The sequence below is a fragment of the Giraffa tippelskirchi genome, chromosome 4 (assembly GCF_054371585.1).
Source record: "Giraffa tippelskirchi isolate mGirTip1 chromosome 4, T2T-mGirTip1v1.2.pri, whole genome shotgun sequence".
NCBI lineage: Eukaryota > Metazoa > Chordata > Mammalia > Artiodactyla > Giraffidae > Giraffa > Giraffa tippelskirchi.
The window spans coordinates 200944468-200964454 of NC_137278.1; the positions used below are offsets into that span (position 1 = coordinate 200944468).

A 19987-nucleotide genomic window follows, 5' to 3' on the forward strand; every position below is an offset into this window, starting at 1 on the left:
AACTTGAGCTCCATAGTCCAGATCTCGAGCCACTTTCTATGCCCCTGAGCTCCACTGCCCTGCAGAGGCATGTCAGCTTGCCCTCCCACCTGGCTGGGCAGCAAGGAGGGCCGTGAAAGCAGCAGCTGAGATGTGCACTCTGCCATTCATGGTCGTGGACCACAGCCAGGGGTGGCTTTTGTGCAGAACACCTAAGGCCCTGGTTGGTTAGCCAGCCAGTGTGGGTCAGTGTATGTGTGTGAGACAGACACACACAGAGAGACAGACAGGTAGACATGACTGGAGCCTGAAGGCGCTGCTCTGAGTGTGCTCATCACAGTGGGTCACCTGTGCCGAGGCCCACTCCTTCTCTGGGCTTCCAGCTGGACGCCTGGCCAGCTCTGGCCCTGCTCAGTCCTCAGAAGCACGCTTGTGTGTAATCATGTCACCCTCTAGTGGTTGCTTCCCTGTTAGCCCGCTTTCTAGGAAATAGCCCCCTCTCAGTGCAGGTGACCTGGGGTGAGCAGACCCTCAGGGAGCCTGGAAGTGGGGGAGAGCAGGTGGCGGGGGGACAGGGGGGTCAGCGGGGGCAGTGCTAAGAAAAGAGGAATATGGCCCTGGGCTGAGGGAGAGGTGGGGTCTGGAGAGGGCAATGTGCTCCAGGAGCAAAGATTAGGCAGAGCATCTGGACAGGAGAGAGGCTCCTGCATTTCAAACCTTTTTAACCATTTTTTTAAAAATTAGTTTATTTATCTATTTTTTAACTTTACAATACTGTATTGGTTTTGCCATACATTTACATGAATCCACCATGGGTGTACATGTGTTCCCCTTCCAGAACCCCCTCCCACCTCCCTCCCTATCCCATCCCTCCGGGTCATCCCGGTGCACCAGCCCCGAGCACCCTATATTATGCATCGAACTCACCATTTGTTTTTGATTGAAGTACTGTTGATTTGCAATATTGTGTTAGTTTCGATTGTACAGCATGTGATGCAGCTCTACATGTATACATATATGGATGTATGGTATATGTGCTAAGTCGCTCGTTGTGTCTGACTCTGCCATCCCAAGGACTGTAGCCCTCCAGGCTCCTCTGTCCATGGGATTTCCCAGGCAAGAATACTGGAGTGGGTTGCTATTTCCTCCTGCAGGGACTTTTCCTGACCCAGGGGTTAAACCTGCATCTCTTTCAGCTCCTGCATTGGCAGGTGGATTCTTTACCACTGAGCCACGTGGGAAGCCCCATGTGTGTATATATGTGTACATATATATACACACACATGTACACGTGTACACGTGTACATATATGTACACAATATATGTTTTTTTTTCAGATTCTTTTCCATTACAAGTTACTATAAGACATCACATATAATCCCCTGTGCTATATAGCAGGTCCTTGTTGTTTATCTGTTGTATACATAGGACTGTGTATCTGTTCATCTTAAACTCCTATTTTATCCTCCCCCCGCCCCCATATCCTCTGGTAATCATCATTTTTTCTGTGTCTATGAGTCTGTTTCTGCGGCAACATAGATGGACCTAGAGGTTATCATATTAAGTGAAGTAAGTCAAACAGAGAAGGACAAATATCATATGACATCACTTCTATGTGGAATCGCAAACAATGACATAAATGGACTTATTTACAGGAACAGAGTGCATATCCATCTTTCGTGAGTGCCATTTCATGTTTGCAGGCTTGGGTACTGCACCCTGGACTTTCTCTCTGGAGGCCTGACAGGGGTAAAGAAGGACTATTTTTAACCCGTTTCAGTTCCCTTTTCCAAGAGAAGTAGGTGTCAGCCATGAGCTCCCAGGGCTGAGTAAATTCCAAACTTTCACCACCTGAGTAGACAGCTAGCTAGGCTGCTTCTCCCCAGCCTGGAGCCGTGTTCTCTCTGCCGGGCAAGGTCATTTTTTTCAGGATCCTCACAGATTTGTCCTGTTGTTGTTCAGTTGCTCAGTTGTGTCCGACTCTTTGCGACCCCATGGACTGCAGCATACCAGGCTTCCCTGTTCTTCACCATCTCCCCGAGTTTGCTCAAACTCATGCCCACTGAGCCGGTGATACCATCCAACCATCTCATCCCCTGCCATCCCCTTCTCCTCCTGCCTTCAGTCTTTCCCAGCATCAGGGTCTTTTCCAATGAGTCGGCCCTTCGCATCAGGTGGCCAAAGTAGTGGAGCTTCAGCTTCAGCATCAGTCCTTCCAATGAATATTCACTGGAATATTTGTTTGTCAAATCCTGATAAATATTGCAAATGCAAGGAGGGGACTGAGACCAATCTTACTCAGCACTGGTTTGTAACTCCTCCATATCCTAGGACGCCGCTGTCTGCAGACTTACAGGCCGGAGTCTGAAGGTTGTTCCCTTTTGGATAGGTGCTGGCGCTGAGCCAGGCCTTGCTGGAAAGTCCTCTGTGGATGGACCTGGGCGTTTACATCTCTTGCATGATGTCAGACCCACAGGAGGACTAGGGGTCGGCTCTGACGCCGAGCTCACAGCCAGATCTTCTTTTCTGCCAAGAGGATAAGGTTAAAGGTTTTTGTTGTTGTTGTTGTTTTAAAAAATAAAAAAAAAACAGCCAGAATCTCAAGGGGTAAAAAAAGCACAATCTAGCCTTGTTGGTGTTAACTCTTCACACCCCAGGAAGGATAAATATCATATCTTTACATCATCATGGGGTCTGTCACTTTCTTGATAAACAGTTATTCCAAAGGGGTCACTAAGTCCAAGCGGGGCCTTCTTGCTGTGTCAGGGTATGAAAACAGCACAGAAACCCTATCCCAACTTTCCTAAAGTTGGAACAACTTGTCTCAGTGCTGAGCTCAGTGAGGTTCTTTGTTGTTTACTATTGATTTCTAAATGTCATGTACCGTTTAAAGCCAAAAAGTTCAAGTAACTGACCCGAGTGGTCCATGCCTGCCGTTGACCATCCAGAATTCATTGATTTAGTTGTTTGGGGGGACTAAGCTGTCAGCATTTGGGGAGAAGAGGGGAACTAGAGATTGGATGACGGTTCCCTTTGAAGCTTTGAGGGCGTGGTGAAGACACATGAGGACAGCGCTGGGTTTTACAAACGGAGAAAACAAGGTGGAGAATGAGAAGTGACCTTCTCAGGGTCACGGGGTCTCTCCTGGGACTGCAGAGCCTCTGGGAACCTCTCACGGAGGCTTTCCCTTGTATGAGATGTTTAACGAGAACTCGGTGTGTCTGGAGACTTCCCTGGTGGTCCAGTGGCTAAGACTCTGCACTCCCAGTGCAGGGGCCTGGGTTCGATCCCTGGTCACGGAGCTAGATTCCACATGTCGTGTTAGAGTTTGCATGCTACAACCAAAGATCCTGAATGCCATACGTATAGAATCTAGAAAAAATGGCTCAGATGAACCTATTTGCAGGGCAGGAATAGAGATGCAGACATAGGGAATGGATTTGTGGACACAGCAGGGGAAGGAGAGGGTGGGACAAATTGAGACAGTAGCATTGACATATTGACACTCTGCTAAGTTGCTTCAGTCATGTCCAACTCTTTGTGACCCCATGGACTGTAGCCCACCAGGATCCTCTGCCCATGAGATTCTCCAGACAAGAATACTGGAGTGGTTTCCCATGCCCTTCTCCAGGGGATCTTCCTGACCCAGGGATGGAACCTGGGTGTCCTGCACTGCAGGCAAATTTTTTACCATCTGAGCCACCAGGGAAGCCCAATATATATACTATTATGTGTAAAATAGGTTCCTAGTGGGAAGTTGCTGTACAGCACAGGGAGCTCAGCTCAGAGCTCTGTGATGACCTAGAGGGGTGGGATGGAGGGGTGGGAGGGAGACTCACAAGGGAGGGGATTTTGTATACTTATAGGTGGCTCAGACAGTAAAGCGTCTGCCTACAATGTGGGAGACCCGGGTTCAATACCTGGGTCGGGAAGATCTCCTAGAGAAAGAAATGGCAACCCACTCCAGTATTCTTGCTTGGAAAATCCCATGGATGGAGGAACCTGGTAGGTTACAGTCCATGGGGTTGCAAAGAGTCGGACACAACTGAGCAACTTCACTTTACTATGGCTGATTCATGTTGCTGTACAACAGAAACTAACAACATTATAAAGCAATTATCCTAAAAAAAAAAATCCCACATGCCGCAACTTAAGATCTGCTGCAAGTAAGACCCAGTACAGCCAAATGCATAAATAAATATAAAAAAACCCCAAACACTGTGCATCTGGAAGGATAGTCAGGCATGGGCAGAAATCCACAAAAGTGAGCTCACTTCCCCCACTAAGTGAGGAGGATGGTAACTGATAAACTGCAGCAGGGGAGGAAAAGCAGCTACTCCAGACAATGGTGTGAGCGACTGTTCAATGTGCCGAGGGTTGGGGTGGGGGGAATAAGCAAATAAATAATAAACATATTATCAAGTATATTAAAAGAAAAAGCGCTGGGCTTCTCTGGTGGCTTAGTGGTAAAGAATCCTCCTGCCAGTGCAGTAGACACAGGTTCAATCCCTGGTCCAGGAAGATCCCACATGCCACGGAGCAACTAAACCTGTGCACCATCACTACTAAAGCCTGCGTAGCCTAGAGCCCGTGCTCTGCAGCAAGAGAAGCCACCACAATGAGAAGGCTGCACTCTGCAACTAGAGAGTAGCCCCTGCTCACAGGACTAGAGAAAAGTTTGTGCAGCAACTAAAGTCAGCACAGTCAAAAATAAATAAATAATAAAATTTTTTAGAAAACGTGCTCTGGGGAAATGGAAATCCCCGCCTTTGGGCTCTTCTTTTTGCTTGGTTCTCCATTCTATTGATTTTATATATAAATGCTAAACATTTGGCATACTTTGAAAAATAATATATAAGCTAAGAAGCTGTTCTAGCAGACAGAGAAGAAGTGGATGAGCTGTACTGTGACCTCAGCCTCAGCCTGTTTTATGCTTCATGGTAGAAATGGTGTACCTGCTTCCTTGGGCTAAGGCTTGACCATCAATGTGTCCAATATAAACACAGCATTTACTAAGAAGAGGTGTCCTACACCGATGGAAAGCTGTGAGTACCATGTGAATTAATATGCTAATATTTTTGTGTTATATAGTATTAAATAGGAAGTGCTAAGATTTGAGCATTTCTTCATCCTTAAGCAACATAAGGAATCTCATGATTAAAGGGGGGAGGGACAAATTAGGCGTATAGGATTAACAGATGCAAACTGCTATGAATAAAACAGATGAGCGACAAGGATAAACTGTACAGCAGAGGGAATTATACCCATTGCCCTGTAATGACATATAATAAAGTATAATCAGTGAAAATACTCAATCGATATGCTGTACATCTAACACAATATTGTAAATCAACTGTACTTTAATTTGAAGGAGGAAAAAAAAGAATCCATGGTTTAGTTTAGATCATCTTAGGGACTTCCCTGATGGTCCGGTGGTTAAAAATCTGCCTTCCAATGCAGAGGTGCAGGTTTGATCCCTGTCAGGGAGCTAAAAAGATCCCACACACCCAAACACTAAAACACATAAAACAGAAACAATATTGTAACAAGTTCAATAAAGACTTTTAAAGTGGTCCACATCAAAAAATACATAGAAAAGGATCTTAAAATTTGATCATCTTAAATTGTCCTTGGAGAGAGCTGGTTGTTCCATTCTGATGCATAGATTGTGTTCCCAACTGAGGGCGGGGGGGTGTTTTCTTTCCTTTTTTGGCCCTGGTGTAGGGCTTGGGCTTGTGAGAACTTAGTTCCCTGACCAGGGATCGAACTTGGGTCCCTGGCACTGAGAGTGTTGAGTCTTAACCACTGGACCGCCAGGGAAGTCCCCATTTTTTTTTAAATCTTTTTTATTCCATTCATTTAAATTCTAAGACAAAGCTAGAAAAGGGAGACTTGAAGACCTGAAAACATTGTCTGCTGTTTCTGTTCTACCATGAAAAGCAGTGGCTGGCAAAAAAAAAAAAAAAAAGCTAGAGGGATTACATCTGCGGTGTTCTACATGAGAAAGCACCCAGTTCCACGTGAAAGTTGAGTTGCTTCACACCCCTCTGTAAACAGGAGGGGTGCAAACACATGACGGCAGTAGGTTGGAGCCTGAGTGTTTTCGTCAACATCTCTTAGACGTTAGGGATCCTGAAAAATTAAACAAGCAGACTATTCCATCCTGGGGGAGGGTCGCCTAGTGCCTGTCAGAGTGTTTCTAGATCCTGCCTGAGTGGACCTCCTGCACCTCCACCTCACCTCCCAAAAGAGTAAACTATCTCTAAACATCAAAATAAACTTGACAACAGCAATAAAATAACTTTAGAGAGGCTTAGCAGAGATTCTTTTCCCCTTTTTTCTGCAGCATACCAGTTTGATTTGCTTCATGGTTAGATGCACCCGGATCTGGTGGTGGTTTCGTGGGTGTACACAAATGTCAAAATTCATCGAGCTGTATATTTATTTGTGCATTTTATTCTGTGTGTATTTGTTTCCGTTTTTTGTTTTTTTTTTAATTGCTTGTTTGTTTAAGTCAAAGGGGGCTTAACAGGTCACAGGAGGTTTACTTCTATGCTTACAAATCATCACAAGTTCTGTTTGCTTAGCGGACCAAACAGCTAGAGATTTGCTGGCAGCAGCTGCCTGGAATTGAAAAGGGCTGGGAACATGGCCCTACCCTTGTACCACCCCCTGTGACCGCCATGCCCTCCCTGGACATTTCCAGCCTGGCTGCACTCGCTGAACCAGAGCGAGGAGTTTGTCTTTCTCATTCACTTCCTGCAGCCCCTGGTACAGTGTATGCAGTTGGCACCCAATAAATATTCTTTTATCAACTCTCAGTATTCACTGGAAGGACTGATGCTGAAGCTCCACTACTTTGGCCACCTGATGTGAAGAGCCAACTCATTAGAAAAGACCCTGATGCTGAGGTGGGGCTGGCAAAGGATGAGATGGTTGGATGGCATCACCGACTCAATGCACATGAGTTTGAGCAAGCTCTGGGAGATGGTGAAGGACAGGGGAGCCTGGTGTGCTGCAGTCCGTGGACTTGCAGACTGCAAAGAGTCAGACATGACTGAGCCACTGAACGACAACAACAAATATTCTTTTATCTGATTTTTTTTTTTAATTAATACATGTCTTGGGTGGGGAGTAGAGAGGGAGAAGCCTAGAGCTGAGACTGTGTCATGGGGAGCATCCCAGGACTGGGTGAGAACACAGACCTTTCTGGATCTGCCTCTGTCTTTCAGGATGTTTTCTGAATGTTGGACAAATACAACCATTTCACCATTTCTGTACCCTGTTTCCTGCTGTTCCTTGTGGAGCCCAGTAGGTCCCATTGTACTTCTAGGTTCTGCTGGGAGGTTTTCCACTGACTCTTTGGTTGTTGATACTGGCTTTTCAAGTTGGGTGTGTGGTTTCTCTCGATGCAAACACCTTTTAGTGCTGCGATTTTCCTAGGAGTCTGACCATTTGAAGCTGGAAATTGTCATCAGAATGCTTTATCACATTCCTGTGGGTGAAAAGCTCAAGCCTTTGTGCAGGTTAAGGGGTCGCAGTTGCTCCTGTGCCACCTGGTGGACCGGGGAGCCTAGCGGAAGCTGACTGTTGTCATACACAAGAGAGCTCCAGACCCAGCTGTCTTGTCTGTTCCTGCCCCCCAGACAGTGGCATCTGCAAGGGTGAGGCCCTTCGCAGAAAATCAAGAATGCTCCTGCCAGGGATTCCCTGGTGGCTCAGTGGTAAAGATTCCGCCTGCTAATGCAGGGAACATTGGTTCGATCCCTGGTCCAGGAAGATCCCACATGCCATGGGACAGCTAAGCCCATGTGCCACAACTACAAAGCCCGTGCACCTAGAGCCTGTGCTCTGCAACAAGAGAAGCCACCTCAGTGAGAAGCCTGCGCATCGCAACTAGAGTAGCCCCCGCTCACCATAGCTAGAGAAAGTCCACTCACAGCAATGAAGATCCAGCGCAGCAAAAAATACATAATTAATTTAAAAAAAAACCAAAAAACGCTCCTGCCTCATTCTTGCTCCTGCAAATGTGTCCTTGATTTGAACTTGGTGGCACTGGCTTCTGGGCATTTTTTGCAGAGGGTTCTCGTTAGAATTTCCCTCTCTGTTAGTTTTCTAAATCTATTTGTTTTATTGAAATACAACTGACATATAAATTAGGGAGGGACCTTATCGTGAACGTGCATTACCTTGGTGCAGAGGCCGTGCTAGTGTGGAAGGAACGCAGAGAAGACACAACTCTTTTTTGCATCTTCCAGGAGTTAGTAGTCATGCTGCTGAGGCCGGCCTCAGGCACTTACATCAGTTTTCTAGAATTTCCGACTGCTCTTGAAACCCACAGTGCTGTTTTATTTTGCTGATGGAACCCAGATGGCAGGAGAGAGTTGTTTTCTTTTCTGCGACCTGAACTGCCGCATCACCTAGACAGGGGCTGTGGCCACAGAGCATGGTCAGCTTTTGAAAGCTGCGGAGTCAAAAGATGCTTCCTGATTCAACACTTCCGCCCTATGTGACTTCAGTGCAGTTCCCGATACAGAGTCACAGGCCTTCCTTGGCAAAAATGCGTTTCTGCGCTAGAGTTAGCTGGGCGGAGCCGGTATCGCCCTGGCCAGTGGGGTTTGGGGGCCCATCTGCTTTGCACGTCATTAGCGAAATTGTTTGCTCAGGGTTCCTCTGCCGAATGTTTATTCATGGAGAAATGGAGACAAGCTCCAACAGCCCAGCTGGCTTTCCAGATCCTGGGTGGACCCTGAAGCCCTTTTTTTCACTGGATGCGGCTGTCACAGAAAGAGAATAAATATGGACACCTCCTCCTCGCCACAAACGGTGCTTCCATTGGATTCAACACATAATGCAAGTCGGCTACGCTCTGGGAGGCACAGAGCTGAACCACGGCGAGGAGTCCTACAGCTCTGTCCCCGCCGCTGGTGACAGTCTTGGGCCGGATCCTTGGGCCTGCTACGGTTGGCCGCTCCTCCCCGGTCCTGCTACAAGGGTCTTCATCTTAAAACTAACCCTGACCAGGGATCGAACCCAGGTCCCCTGCAGTGGAAGTGCTGAGTCCTAACCACTGGAACCCCAGGGAAATGCTGAGTCATTTTAGCTCTCAGTAGTCATGCGTAGCCGCTGGCCTATCGTGTCAGGCAGGGCAGCGAGGCTGTCTTCCTAGGGGGAGTAACCCCTCACTCATCTGTTGTCTGCCCCTCCGTGGTGCTCGGTGGGCCCACAGTCAGTATCTGTCACAGGATGGACACTGGATGCTTAGCAGGGCCTGCAGAATTCGAGGAGCCTGTGGGCATCTGTGTGTCCCCTTCATTCTCTGTGGACACCAATGAGGCAACCCTGGCCACCTGGCCTCCCAGCTCGGCCTCTGTCCTTGCAGATTTCACTGGGAGCCTTAGAAGGAAGGCTGGGAGCCTGTGAAGGGGCCTGGCAGAGCCACAAAAGAGACCAAAGAATCTTGGTGATGAACCAAGGGCCCTCTCAACTTGCCCGGAGCGGGGGTATCTTGCTTTTCCCAGAAGCAGCCACACAAGTCATTTAATTCCAAAAGCGAGAACGTGTGAGACCCCCAGACCTGACCCAAAGGCGCCCATGTGACTCTGGTTTGGGGGAAGGAAATGTGGGTATCAAGCTAGCGAGGGAAGCTGAGAAGTGGGGGCTCCTGCCCAGGATGAGCGCTTCCTGCTTCCGGTATCATTAGAAGGATGCTTGGCACTTCTTCCCTCTGAGGACCTGCCTCTTCTGCAGCACAGCCCAAGGGTCGGTCCAGACCAGCGGACTAGCTGGAGATGGCAACGGGCATCATCTAGAGTTTGTGGCAACCAGGAGGCATGTTGGTGTGGGCAGTCAGTCTTACGACAGTGAACCACCCTATCCTCTCCGCTCTGCCCTGGAAGCCTCTCCGGCTGGTCCTTCCTCAGCCATATCCCCAGTGCCTGGCTGGTGGAGGTGGACACCCAGTGTCCCACATCCCTATTCCAGCCCTGTGGATCCAGGCTGCTGCTCCCATGGTTCACTTAACTGCAGTAGGTATCTCATGTGTTTATAAACATGAAGGAATACATTTCTCTTATTTTTCCAAATGGAAACCACCCATTTTTGAAGCAGGAGATTGGCAACTTCAGTAAGATTTTAAGCGAGCAAGAAGATCAGAGTAAGATGAGGCAATAACTTATCCAAACTCTCTGTTTCTGGGAAGAAATAACAGAGTTGTTTAGGAAAAAGAACCGGTCTATGTAACTGCTTTCAGAAAACCCCATGTGTGCAAATCCAGATTTATAAATAGTTCAGAATGACTATTCACATGATAAAATGACTATTGTAAGTAATATATAAAAATATAATATTTAATAAACATAGTAGGCTTCCAGGTGGCTCATTGATAAAGACTCAGCCTGCAAAGCAGGAGATGTGGGTTCTATCCCTGATTCTGGAAAATCCCCTGGAAAAGGACATGGCAACCCACTCCAGTATCCTTGCCTGGGAAATCCCATGGACAGAGGAGCCTGGCAGGCTACAGTCTATGGGGTTGCAAAAATCAGACATGACTTAGGGGCTAAACCACCACCACCACACATAGTAAGATTCCTTTAAATAACAGAGTCACAAAAAATAAATAAATAACAGAGTCACTTAAAAGCTTTTAGGAAACTGGCAAGAAAAATGAATTCGTGAAGCAGCCGGGAGAGAGGTGATAGAGAATGGTGGGGAGTTTGGAAAATCAGCCTGTGTCCCCTCCCCCACCCACGAGGCATTCATATTTCAGAACCTTATATTAGTCAAAGCGACTTGATTGTCTGATGGTTGGCAATTCACATTTAAAAAAAAAAATGTTTTGTCCACATGGCGTGGCCTTAGTTACCCAACCAGGGATGGAACCCTTGCCCCCTGCAGTGGACCAACCGCTGGACTGCCAGGGAAGTCCCAAGTCCTGCTTTTTTAAATAGTAAGATTTCCCCAGGTCCTTTTAAAATATGATTAGGTTTGCAAAAACAGGAACACATTTACTTGGTAGCACAAGACAAACATTTTAATTCTAATCAGCCCATTGTGGAGAGAGGGCGTCTGCCTACCAGCAGTGGAGATCCAGAGCTTCCTTTGTTGCCTCGTTCACTGTATCCCAACCAAGCAATGCACAGATGTGGGTGGCATGTGCCCAGGTAAGTGCTTTCCCCCAGAGCAGCAGACCCAGTGAACACAGACGACAGGGAAAGGTGGGCACACTCAGGCTGGTTTCCCCTCTCCTCTCAGCTCCTCTAGGAAAGAAGTCCACGGGTGTAGGTGCCCTGCTTCCAGAACCACACTCACCTCTGGCTGTATGATTCTACCTTCTTCTCTAGAGTATCTTTGTAAATTAATTTATCAGGATTCAGGAGGAGGAAAAGTTCCTCTTCCTTATCTTCTGAGGAACTTTTGCTTGGCACCCAGGTGGCTCAGATGGTAAAGAATCTGCCTGCAGTGCAGGAGACCTGAGTTTGATCCCTGGGTCGGGAAGATCCCCTAGAAAAGGAAATGGCAACCCACTCTGCTATTCTTACCTGGAGAATTCCATGGACAGAGGCTGCAGTTGGTGGGGTCAGAAAGAGTCGAACATGACTGAGCAATTAACACATTCACTTTTTCATGGGGAGAAAACTTTGCTTTCCCAAGTGAGATGAGAAGGACTTGGTAAGGATCAGCCCTCTGGTGACTGCACAGGGACTGGGGTCTGGGGACTTGCATGCCTGCTCATTCTAGCAGGTGCAGAGGGTACTTCACACTTCCTGAGGCCCAGGGAACTGGGGACTCCTGTATCTCTGAAGCATCAAGAAGCAGACTTGGGACTTACCTGGTGGTCCAATGGTTAAGACTCCAAGCTTCCACTGCAGGGGGGCACAGGTTTGATCCCTGGCCAGGGAACTAACATCCCATGTACCAAGCTGCATGGCTCCCAAAATAATTAATTAATTAAAAAAAAAAGAACCCCTTGACAGTTGTATTCATTGAAAGGCAATACGATTTCACTGTCAGAGTAGGATCTCCAGCTGGGGGCACAGTCCCTTGCTCAGCACCCCTGTTATAAACAATCTGAAACTTCTTTCCACCTTCTCCCCCAGCCTTGCATTTCTTGTCAAAACCACACTGCTCCTCACCTCTGCCTGCGTCCCCCCTACACCCTCACAACACACCACAGTCAATCTCCCCAGGCCCCCAAATCTCGGCTTGGTTGGGCTCCCCCATTGCAACATAAGCACTAGCTCCTTAAAACTATCATTCTGTTTCTTGTACATCAACTATACTTCAATGAAAAAAATGAAAGAAAAATTCTTTTTATTCTATTTTAATTTCTCCAGCTTTAAGTAGCCTGACCTGTTCTCAATCCGCGTATCATTCTAGTTGAGGGCAAGTCTGGCTTTTTTTCCTCCTACCACAGGCTGTGTGTGTGTGTTACTTTGCAATCAGCAGTTTTTTTGTTGTTGTTGTTGTTTTGTTGTTGCACTAGGTCTTCACTGTTGCTCGTGGGCTTTCTCTGGTTGCGCCAAGTGGGGCCTACTCTTTGTTGCGGTGCTTGGGCTTCTCCCTGTGATGGCTTCTCTTGTTGCACAGCACCCGCTCTAGGTGTGCAGGCTCAGAAGTTGCGGCTCTTAGGTGTAGTGCTTCGAGACATGTGGAATCTTCCCAGACCCATGTTCCCTGCTCTGGCAGGCAGATTCCTATCCACTGTACCACTAAGAAAGTCCGCAATCAGCAAGTTTTTAATCAACATTTGCTTTGGGGCCACTTCCTAAGTCAGGATGTTGTCCTAGGACAGCCTTGGTAGGAGGACAGTGGTGAACACCCAGGAGGCAGAGCAGAGAAAGTGTTTGCTCCAGGGGTGGCACGTGTGTTTATCTGTGTTTGGGGGAGAGGGGAAAGGCCTCATTGCCAAGCCAGGGTCTCCCATTCAATGGCTGTTGACACCAAGTTACCTGGCCCCTCCATGCCTCAGTTCCCTGCTCAAAGTGAGAATAAAAATGGCCTATACCATAGAATTTTAGTGATGGTGAAATGAGAAAAATGGATGCAAAATATCTGGCTCAGTGCATGTAGACAGTGCTTAATAAATGCTCACTAGTTTTAGGTATTGTCACCAGTCATCAGTCAGAAGCTGTTTATTGTCAGGTACACGTTCAGCGGGCAGGATGGGGGACCCAGGGGGTGAGGCGGGGTGGGGCACGCTTGTACCTTCAGGGAACGTTGCACCTGCCCGAGAAGCAGGAACACACACGGTCCTCAGGCAGTGCATGAGGGCTGGGCAGGGCAGGATGGACACCGTCCTCCAGGCACTAATGTCAATGGAAAGAGCCTCCTGGCATTGGATTAATCAAAGGCAGCTTTAGGGGGGAAGTGAACCTTGACTGTGGACTTGAGAGTGGTTTGAAGCTCAATTGCTGGAGAGGAAGAGACTTGGAATGAGATCCTTCCTGGGGGGAGCAGGGCTTGTCAGAGAGCAGGAGAAGGACTGGGAAGGAGACCCTACGGTGGGAACTTAAAGAGCAGAGGTAGAATGAGGCCAGGTGGGAAAGTTTCGGGGGGCTCAATGGCTGGGAACTTTTGAGGGTTTTCAAATGAAGGGGGGTGGGCTGGCGGGGAGGGCATGGTGATGCTGCAGGAGAGCTGGTGTCTGGGCCCCGGGGCTTACAGGGCCGAGAGCACTTCCAGAAAGTGGGACGGAGGTGAAGGAGACTGCACTCCAGGAGGGGATGTCAGGAGTCCTGAGGTCCATGAAGAGCCTTCTCCATGGTGGTGGTTATGGATGGAGTGGTTGGGGGATGGAAGGCACAGGCCTAAGGCGCTGGGACCCCTCCTGCAGGGACCTCCCTCCCCCAGCCGCAGAAATGCGGGGACCAAGGGCAGCACTTGGACAGCGGCCAGGAGGTCACAGTGGCACACGCTCACCTCCCAAACACTGAGGCTATCTGCCTGCCGGGCCAGGACAGCTGACAAAACTGCCATGTGCCTTTGAATGACACAACTCCTCGCTGGCTCACAGTGACCAGTGGCGACCCTCAGAAAGGCTTTCTTTCTGGGTAGGTTTCCAGGTTAGGGGGGTGCCTGTCTGGGGCCCTGGGCAGGTATGGTGACAACACTTCCTAGGGGACACCTAAGCTGCTCGAGTCCTCAGGCTCTGGAGGTGGCCCAGTGGGGGTTCCATGAGCAGCAGTGACCGTTGCAGATGCTTGTCCTGTGGGTTGGGGTCCCCAGGCATCACTGCTGTGTGTGTGGACAGCACCAAGTCGCCCCTTCCAGGGCAGAGCTGTTGGGTCCGTTCCACCCGCCCGAGTCCCTCTCTGCATCTCCTAACTGCATGGAGGAGTTTTCATTCCTCATGAAAACTGGTGGCTGGCAAAGTCCCAATTCAATTATGCACCCCTTTGGCTGCGACAGTGAAGAGGTCTCAGTAGGGGCCCCAGACGTGCATAGAGGGGCCCGCAGGCCCCAGGGCTGCACCGCATCTGTCTACTTTGGGGTCTGGGGGAGGCTTCCCCCGAGGGCCCTGCTCAGGATGAACTGACACCCTCATTCTGAGTCTTTGTCCCCGCTCGGTCCTTCCTCGAGGTTCACCGGACCTGACATAGCATGTCCTTGCCTGTTCTGGCCGTGTGTCTCTGGCACTTAGGGATGTAAGTGGTACATAGCAGGCCCCCAGGGCACATCTGGTGGATGACTGTGTTGAGTGAATGAAACAGTGAGTCAGGAGGGCAGAGCCGCTATCTGACCTGGCTCTCTGGGCGGGGTGGGGGGAGTGGCATCCTGCCCTGGACCCCTCCTACTTAACGGTGCTCTGTCTGCTCACCAGGCCAAACCTTGGGCCTCACAGCCTCCTTCTGTTCCAGCCGGGCAGGGCAAGACTCTGCTTCCATTCTGCCCATGCCAAGGAGGCCAGTCATCAGTACCCGCCTTTCCTACCCGGCTACCTTGGGAAGGCAGGGGAGATGAGCCAGCTGCGACCGCTGGGGGTGGTGTCACCTCTGTCCTGAGGAAAGAATGTGTCCTGAGAGATGCTGTGTGTGTTTTGAGGGGGAAGTGTTCAATTTCAGGTGCCACCTATCTGGAAGGTACAGAAAAATGCTAGCATATGTGGTAGGGTCTTTTTCCTCCCAATTTTTAATATCTATCTACCTATCTATATATTTTAAACTTTTTATTGGAGGATGATTGCTGGTTTCTGCTATATATCACCATGAATCAGCCACAGGTATACATATATCCCCCCTCTCTCCCAAACCTCCCTCCTATCTCCCACCCCATCCCACCCCTCCAGGTTGTCACAGAGCACCAGAAGCATATACCAAATAAAAAATACACATATATATTTTAATGAGCCAGGAGTTTGCTGGAGAGCACAGGGTGGCCGAACAGCTGCTTGGTGATTCCTGCCCCGGGTGATTTTTATGAGCCGAGATTAGCAGCTCCAGGGAAGTCTGGCCTTAGCGCCTGTTGCCGGCGGTCAGAGCTGCCCTGCCTCCTGTCTGCAGAGACAGGGCCCCAGCATGGCCTCGGCTAAACCTGGGGCCTGAAGAGCCCTAGGGGTCTAACAGGGGCCTGATGGTGGTGGTGGGGAACAGGCTTGAGAGAGAGGGACCTGGGGATGAGAAGTGTCACCCGCTAGGAGAGAGCTCTTAGGTGTGGGGACAGGCCTGCTGCGGAGTGGGTGTGGAGGGAGAGGACCTCGGGGAGGGTCGCCCGGCCCTCCAGTCCCCTTGAAGGGCTGGTGGTGGGGTCCAGGGTGTTTGGACAAGGAAACTCTTTGAAACTTCCCTCCTGTCCTGCTCCAGCCCTGGTCCCCTCCCCTCCATAAAGCCATTAGCTTCTGGTGCCGGCCCTATCTCTGCTCCATCTCTGGTCCCGGGCGGGCATTCACAGACCTCCTGCCCTGGGGGACGGGAGGATTTATGGGGGGTGGGGAGGGTCGGGGAGGGCGCGAGGTCTGTTAGGAAAGCTGGGTGTGGGGGAGCTGTTAGTGGCCAGGCCGGATCATTTCCGAGCCGGCTCTGCATGACAAAGGGGCAGGGGCGAGTCCTGGCTTTGATCTGCCCCCCACCCCACGCTGCCCGCCACCTGCCTGTTGGTGTCCCCGCCCCAGCTGGGACCTCCCGAAGAAAAGCCCGGAGGGGGTGGGGACAGCTGTGGCCCAGCACCCCAGGCCCTGCTCAGCCACCTTCCTTTCCCGGTGGCCCCAGAACAGAAATACCTCCTGGGCTGATGACCCAGAAGCCCTGCCACCCCCTCCCGGAGAGCCAGGAAGCCCTGCACTGAGCGGTGAGATGTGTGTGTGAAGGGGGCGCTCAGAGTGTGGGAGCCAGTGTTTCTTGAAGCTTGGGGTGCTGAGGGGCCTTGAGGTGTGGGTCGTGCCCGGGATGGGTGCTTAGGGAGGAGCAGGGGAGGGGTGCATTTCCAGAGAGTTCCTCCAGCATCCATGCTGGGGGGCTGCTGGGGCCCCTGGAGGGCATAGAGGAAGCAAGGCCGATGGTGGTGGGGTGGCCACTGGCTGGGGGATACGCACCACCGCACAGCCTGGGGATGGCTTTTACATCTCCCGGAGGAGTGGGCTTGAGAAACTGAAACGTCCTCGCCTTCTCCTATCTGTCCTGGTAGACGTGGGCCGGGATGTGGAAGACGGGTTTGAAGGAGAAGGTGCAGACTGAAAGGGAAGGCTCCCTTGAGCCTGTAGGGAGTGCACTCGCCAGGTGTTTTTAGCTCCATACAACATTTGCATCCCTGGGGGAGGTGGGCAGAGGGGATGATCCCCTCTCTGGAGGAGGGCAGGTGCGCACAGGGCATCCTGAGCATCTCCCGCCTGATGTGGAAATGTCTCATTTTCCTCTCTTTCCTGGTCTCTCGGCTCTCTGTTGCCTTAGGGAGCGGTCCTGAGCAGGGCTCCCCCGGCCCCCAGCCAGGGGCGACCCTCGGGTGAGAAGGCCAGGGTGGGAGGGAGGCTGGAGGGAGGCTGGAGGGAGGCAGGCCTTCCGGGGGAGCAGGGTCTCCTGGTCCATCCAACACTGATTCTCCCTTCCATCTGTTCCCTCCAGGGAGCCCCATCTCGGAAGCCGTCGGTCCCCGGGGTCATCCCCGGCCCTGGGGGGGGCGGGGCGCAGGCGGACCATGCCCAGCCTGCCGGCCCTGCTCACCTTGCTGTTCGCCTGCTGGGCCCCGCTCAGAGCCGCAGCCAGCTCCTGGTGGTGAGTGCGGGGCCGGAGCCCTTCCCAGCCTGGCCCCCCTGAGCGATGGAGGGGGGAGAAAGGGCCATTCCTTTATAGAACCCCAGAACACCAGACAGCTCTTCCTCTCTCTCTCCAGCCCCAGGGTTAACATGAAGGCTCCCAGAGGATGAAGGATTAGCTCATCTGGCTTCCCTGGTCCTGGCCACAGTCCTTTCTCCCTATCTGCCCGCCCCCCCCCCACCTCCATCTCCATGGCTTGTTAGAAATAGCTCTTTTGTTGTTATAGGATCAATAAGAATATTGATTTTTTTTTCTTCTGCTGGTGAGGGCAAGGAGGCTGGGATTCCCGGTTTATACGGTTTATACGTCTGAAAACCGCATGAGGGATTGACGGGACCACGTGTGGCTTCCTTTTGTGTTTCTAAGATGACTGTCATTGCTAGGCGGACAGAGAAAGGACAGGCACTGCCCGCCCGCCCCCCCCCCCCCGGCCCCTGTTTGGTCTGGGCTCTGCTCTCTTGCTCAGCTGGCAGATCCACAGCTCAGCATTTAATTCTATGAGCCAGAGGAGAGCCCTAGAGGGTGGACTGAGGGGCCATGGGAGTGAGCAGGAAGTGAGAACTTTGAGAGTATGGCCCTGTATGTAAATCAGATTCGACTTTAAGGCCTAAGGGGAATTCTCTTTGAAGGCCTTGGTTGCTTTCCACACACATCGCACACTTGGGCCACAGTGGCCTCAACACTCCTGCACAGAACCCTGTGCGCCCCCTGCATACTCGCCCCACTCTCCTAAAGGCTGCTCCCATCTCGGAGCGCCCTTCCCCCTTTGGTCACTTGGATCCAGATGCTCAGGCATTCTGCATCTCGAGTGTTGCCTGCATCTGTGCCTCGATTTCCCTTTGAAGGCAGGGACTCTGTTTGCACTGACTCTTCTTCCCAAGCCTTTGGCTCAGGGCCCATCCTCCGGGAGGGGGTGGAGCTCCCAGCCCCAGCCCGTGCACTCACCCCAGCCCTCCGGCTGCAGGTCCTTGGCAATGAGCCCGGTGCAGAGACCCGAGATGTTCATCATTGGGGCCCAGCCCGTGTGCAGCCAGCTTCCGGGGCTGTCCGCTGGCCAGAGGAAGCTGTGCCAACTCTACCAGGAGCACATGGCCTACATCGGGGAGGGCGCCAGGACAGGCATCAGGGAGTGCCAGCATCAGTTCCGGCAGCGCCGGTGGAACTGCAGCACTGTGGACGACGCATCCGTCTTTGGGAGAGTCCTGCAGATCGGTGAGCGGGGTGGGCTGGGACCGGCAGGCAAGGAGGGGGTCTCCAGTGGTGTGTGGTCAGCTGGCCCTCAGTTTCCCACCCAGCTCCAGCAGGTAGCCGGCAGGAGAGGCCTCGAGCTAGGGGTCAGGGTCTACGTTGAGATCGAGCACGTTGAGAAGCCCACCTACCGCCAGTGCCCCAGTTTCAGCTCCAGGGCCTCCTCCAGAGCTGTGGGCAGAGAACACAGAATTGCAGCCCTGAGTGTCTGCGGAATTTCGTCTCTTCATTTTGGACTCAGAGAGAGACTTTGGGTCAGATTGGTGGTGGCTGTCATTAACCCAACCCAGATCCAGTCCTGGCCTTTTCATTTGAAAGAGAATGTGTGTGAAAGTGGGGGATGGGCAGACTGAAGGAGGAAGATGAGCGCCCTCCCTCCCCTCCTTCAGCCCTCCGCCTCCTGCCAACCCATCCCACAACCTGGATTCCCAGATCTCCCTCTCCAGCTCCTGGCCCAAGATTCTTTGCCTGCCCTATTGCTTAGATGGAGGTGTGATCTGGGGTCTAATTGTTTTAGGTCCTTTTGAAATGCAGTCCTCCCTTCCCTGGCAAGAAATTGAGAAATCCGGCCCTATTCTATTGGGTCTTATCCCCAGGGCCATAAAAGAAAGGTGTTAGAGCCTCAGGTCCCAGCTCACATTCTCCCAGAACAGCTTCCCCCTAAAGGCGACATTCTGGAGTCCCCCTAGGCTGCGTTTCTGGCAGGCAGTGAGCAGGGCAGCTCAAGCTTCTCTTTGCCTCTGTTGTGGAGCCCCTGCACCTGGCCCACGTGGAGAAAGTGAGGTCGGGGAAGCACACTTGGAACCTTGCTTCTCTCCTTTGTATATCAGCTTGAGGTCTGTGAAAGGAATGCTCGTGAGTTCCTGTAACCCTCCTACTGGGCAGCTTTCCCAAAAGAATGGACCTGGGGGTCAGGCGGTCTTCATTCATAGTTTATCCTTGTTCAGTCACTCCGTCGTGTCCAACTCTTTGCGACCCCATCAATTGCAGCACGCCAGGCTTCTGTGTCCTTTACTATCTCCCAGAGTTTGCTCAAACTCATGTCCACTGAGTCAGTGATGCTATCAGCTTCAGCATCAGTCCTTCCAGTGAATATTCAGGGCTGAGTCCATTAGGATTGAGTGATTTGATCTCCTTGCAGACCAAGGGACTCTTTATCAGTTCTTCTCAAACAGTCATTTCTTCCTGGTGGGAATCTGGGTCAGCCATTCTCCCTGCCCTCCCTTCCTCAAGTGAGGAAACTAGAATGGCCCAGGTATGTTGCAGGCCAAAATCTTGGCTTTCTCTGCCCACCAAAGCTGTGTAAAAAATATGGAGACAGAGTTTGGAGGAAATAGGAAGGTGGCTTTAGGATTCCATGGTGACTCAGACGGTAAAGCGTCTGCCTGCAATGCTAAAGCGTCTGCCTGCAATGCGGGAGACCCAGGTTCGATCCCTGGGTCGGGAAGATCCCCTGGAGGAGGAAACGGCAACCCACTCCAGTACTCTTGCCTAGAAAATTCCATGGAGGAGGA

At 51.2% G+C, this 19987-nt stretch overlaps 1 protein-coding gene across 2 annotated transcripts in view; it reads left to right on the forward strand.

The window, feature by feature from the left end:
* Nucleotides 1–19987, forward strand: part of WNT5B (Wnt family member 5B) — an 81746-nt gene that overhangs the window by 51388 nt on the left and 10371 nt on the right. Inside the window, exons 2-4 of one of the 2 annotated variants that reach the window (XM_081588820.1) lie at nucleotides 16185–16263; nucleotides 17034–17183; nucleotides 18190–18437. In XM_081588820.1, coding sequence (XP_081444946.1) covers nucleotides 17107–17183; nucleotides 18190–18437 — 325 coding nt within the window. In that variant the 5' untranslated portion in view covers nucleotides 16185–16263; nucleotides 17034–17106. The remainder of the gene's footprint in view (nucleotides 1–16184; nucleotides 16264–17033; nucleotides 17184–18189; nucleotides 18438–19987) is intronic. The other variant, XM_081588819.1, reaches the window with a different exon arrangement.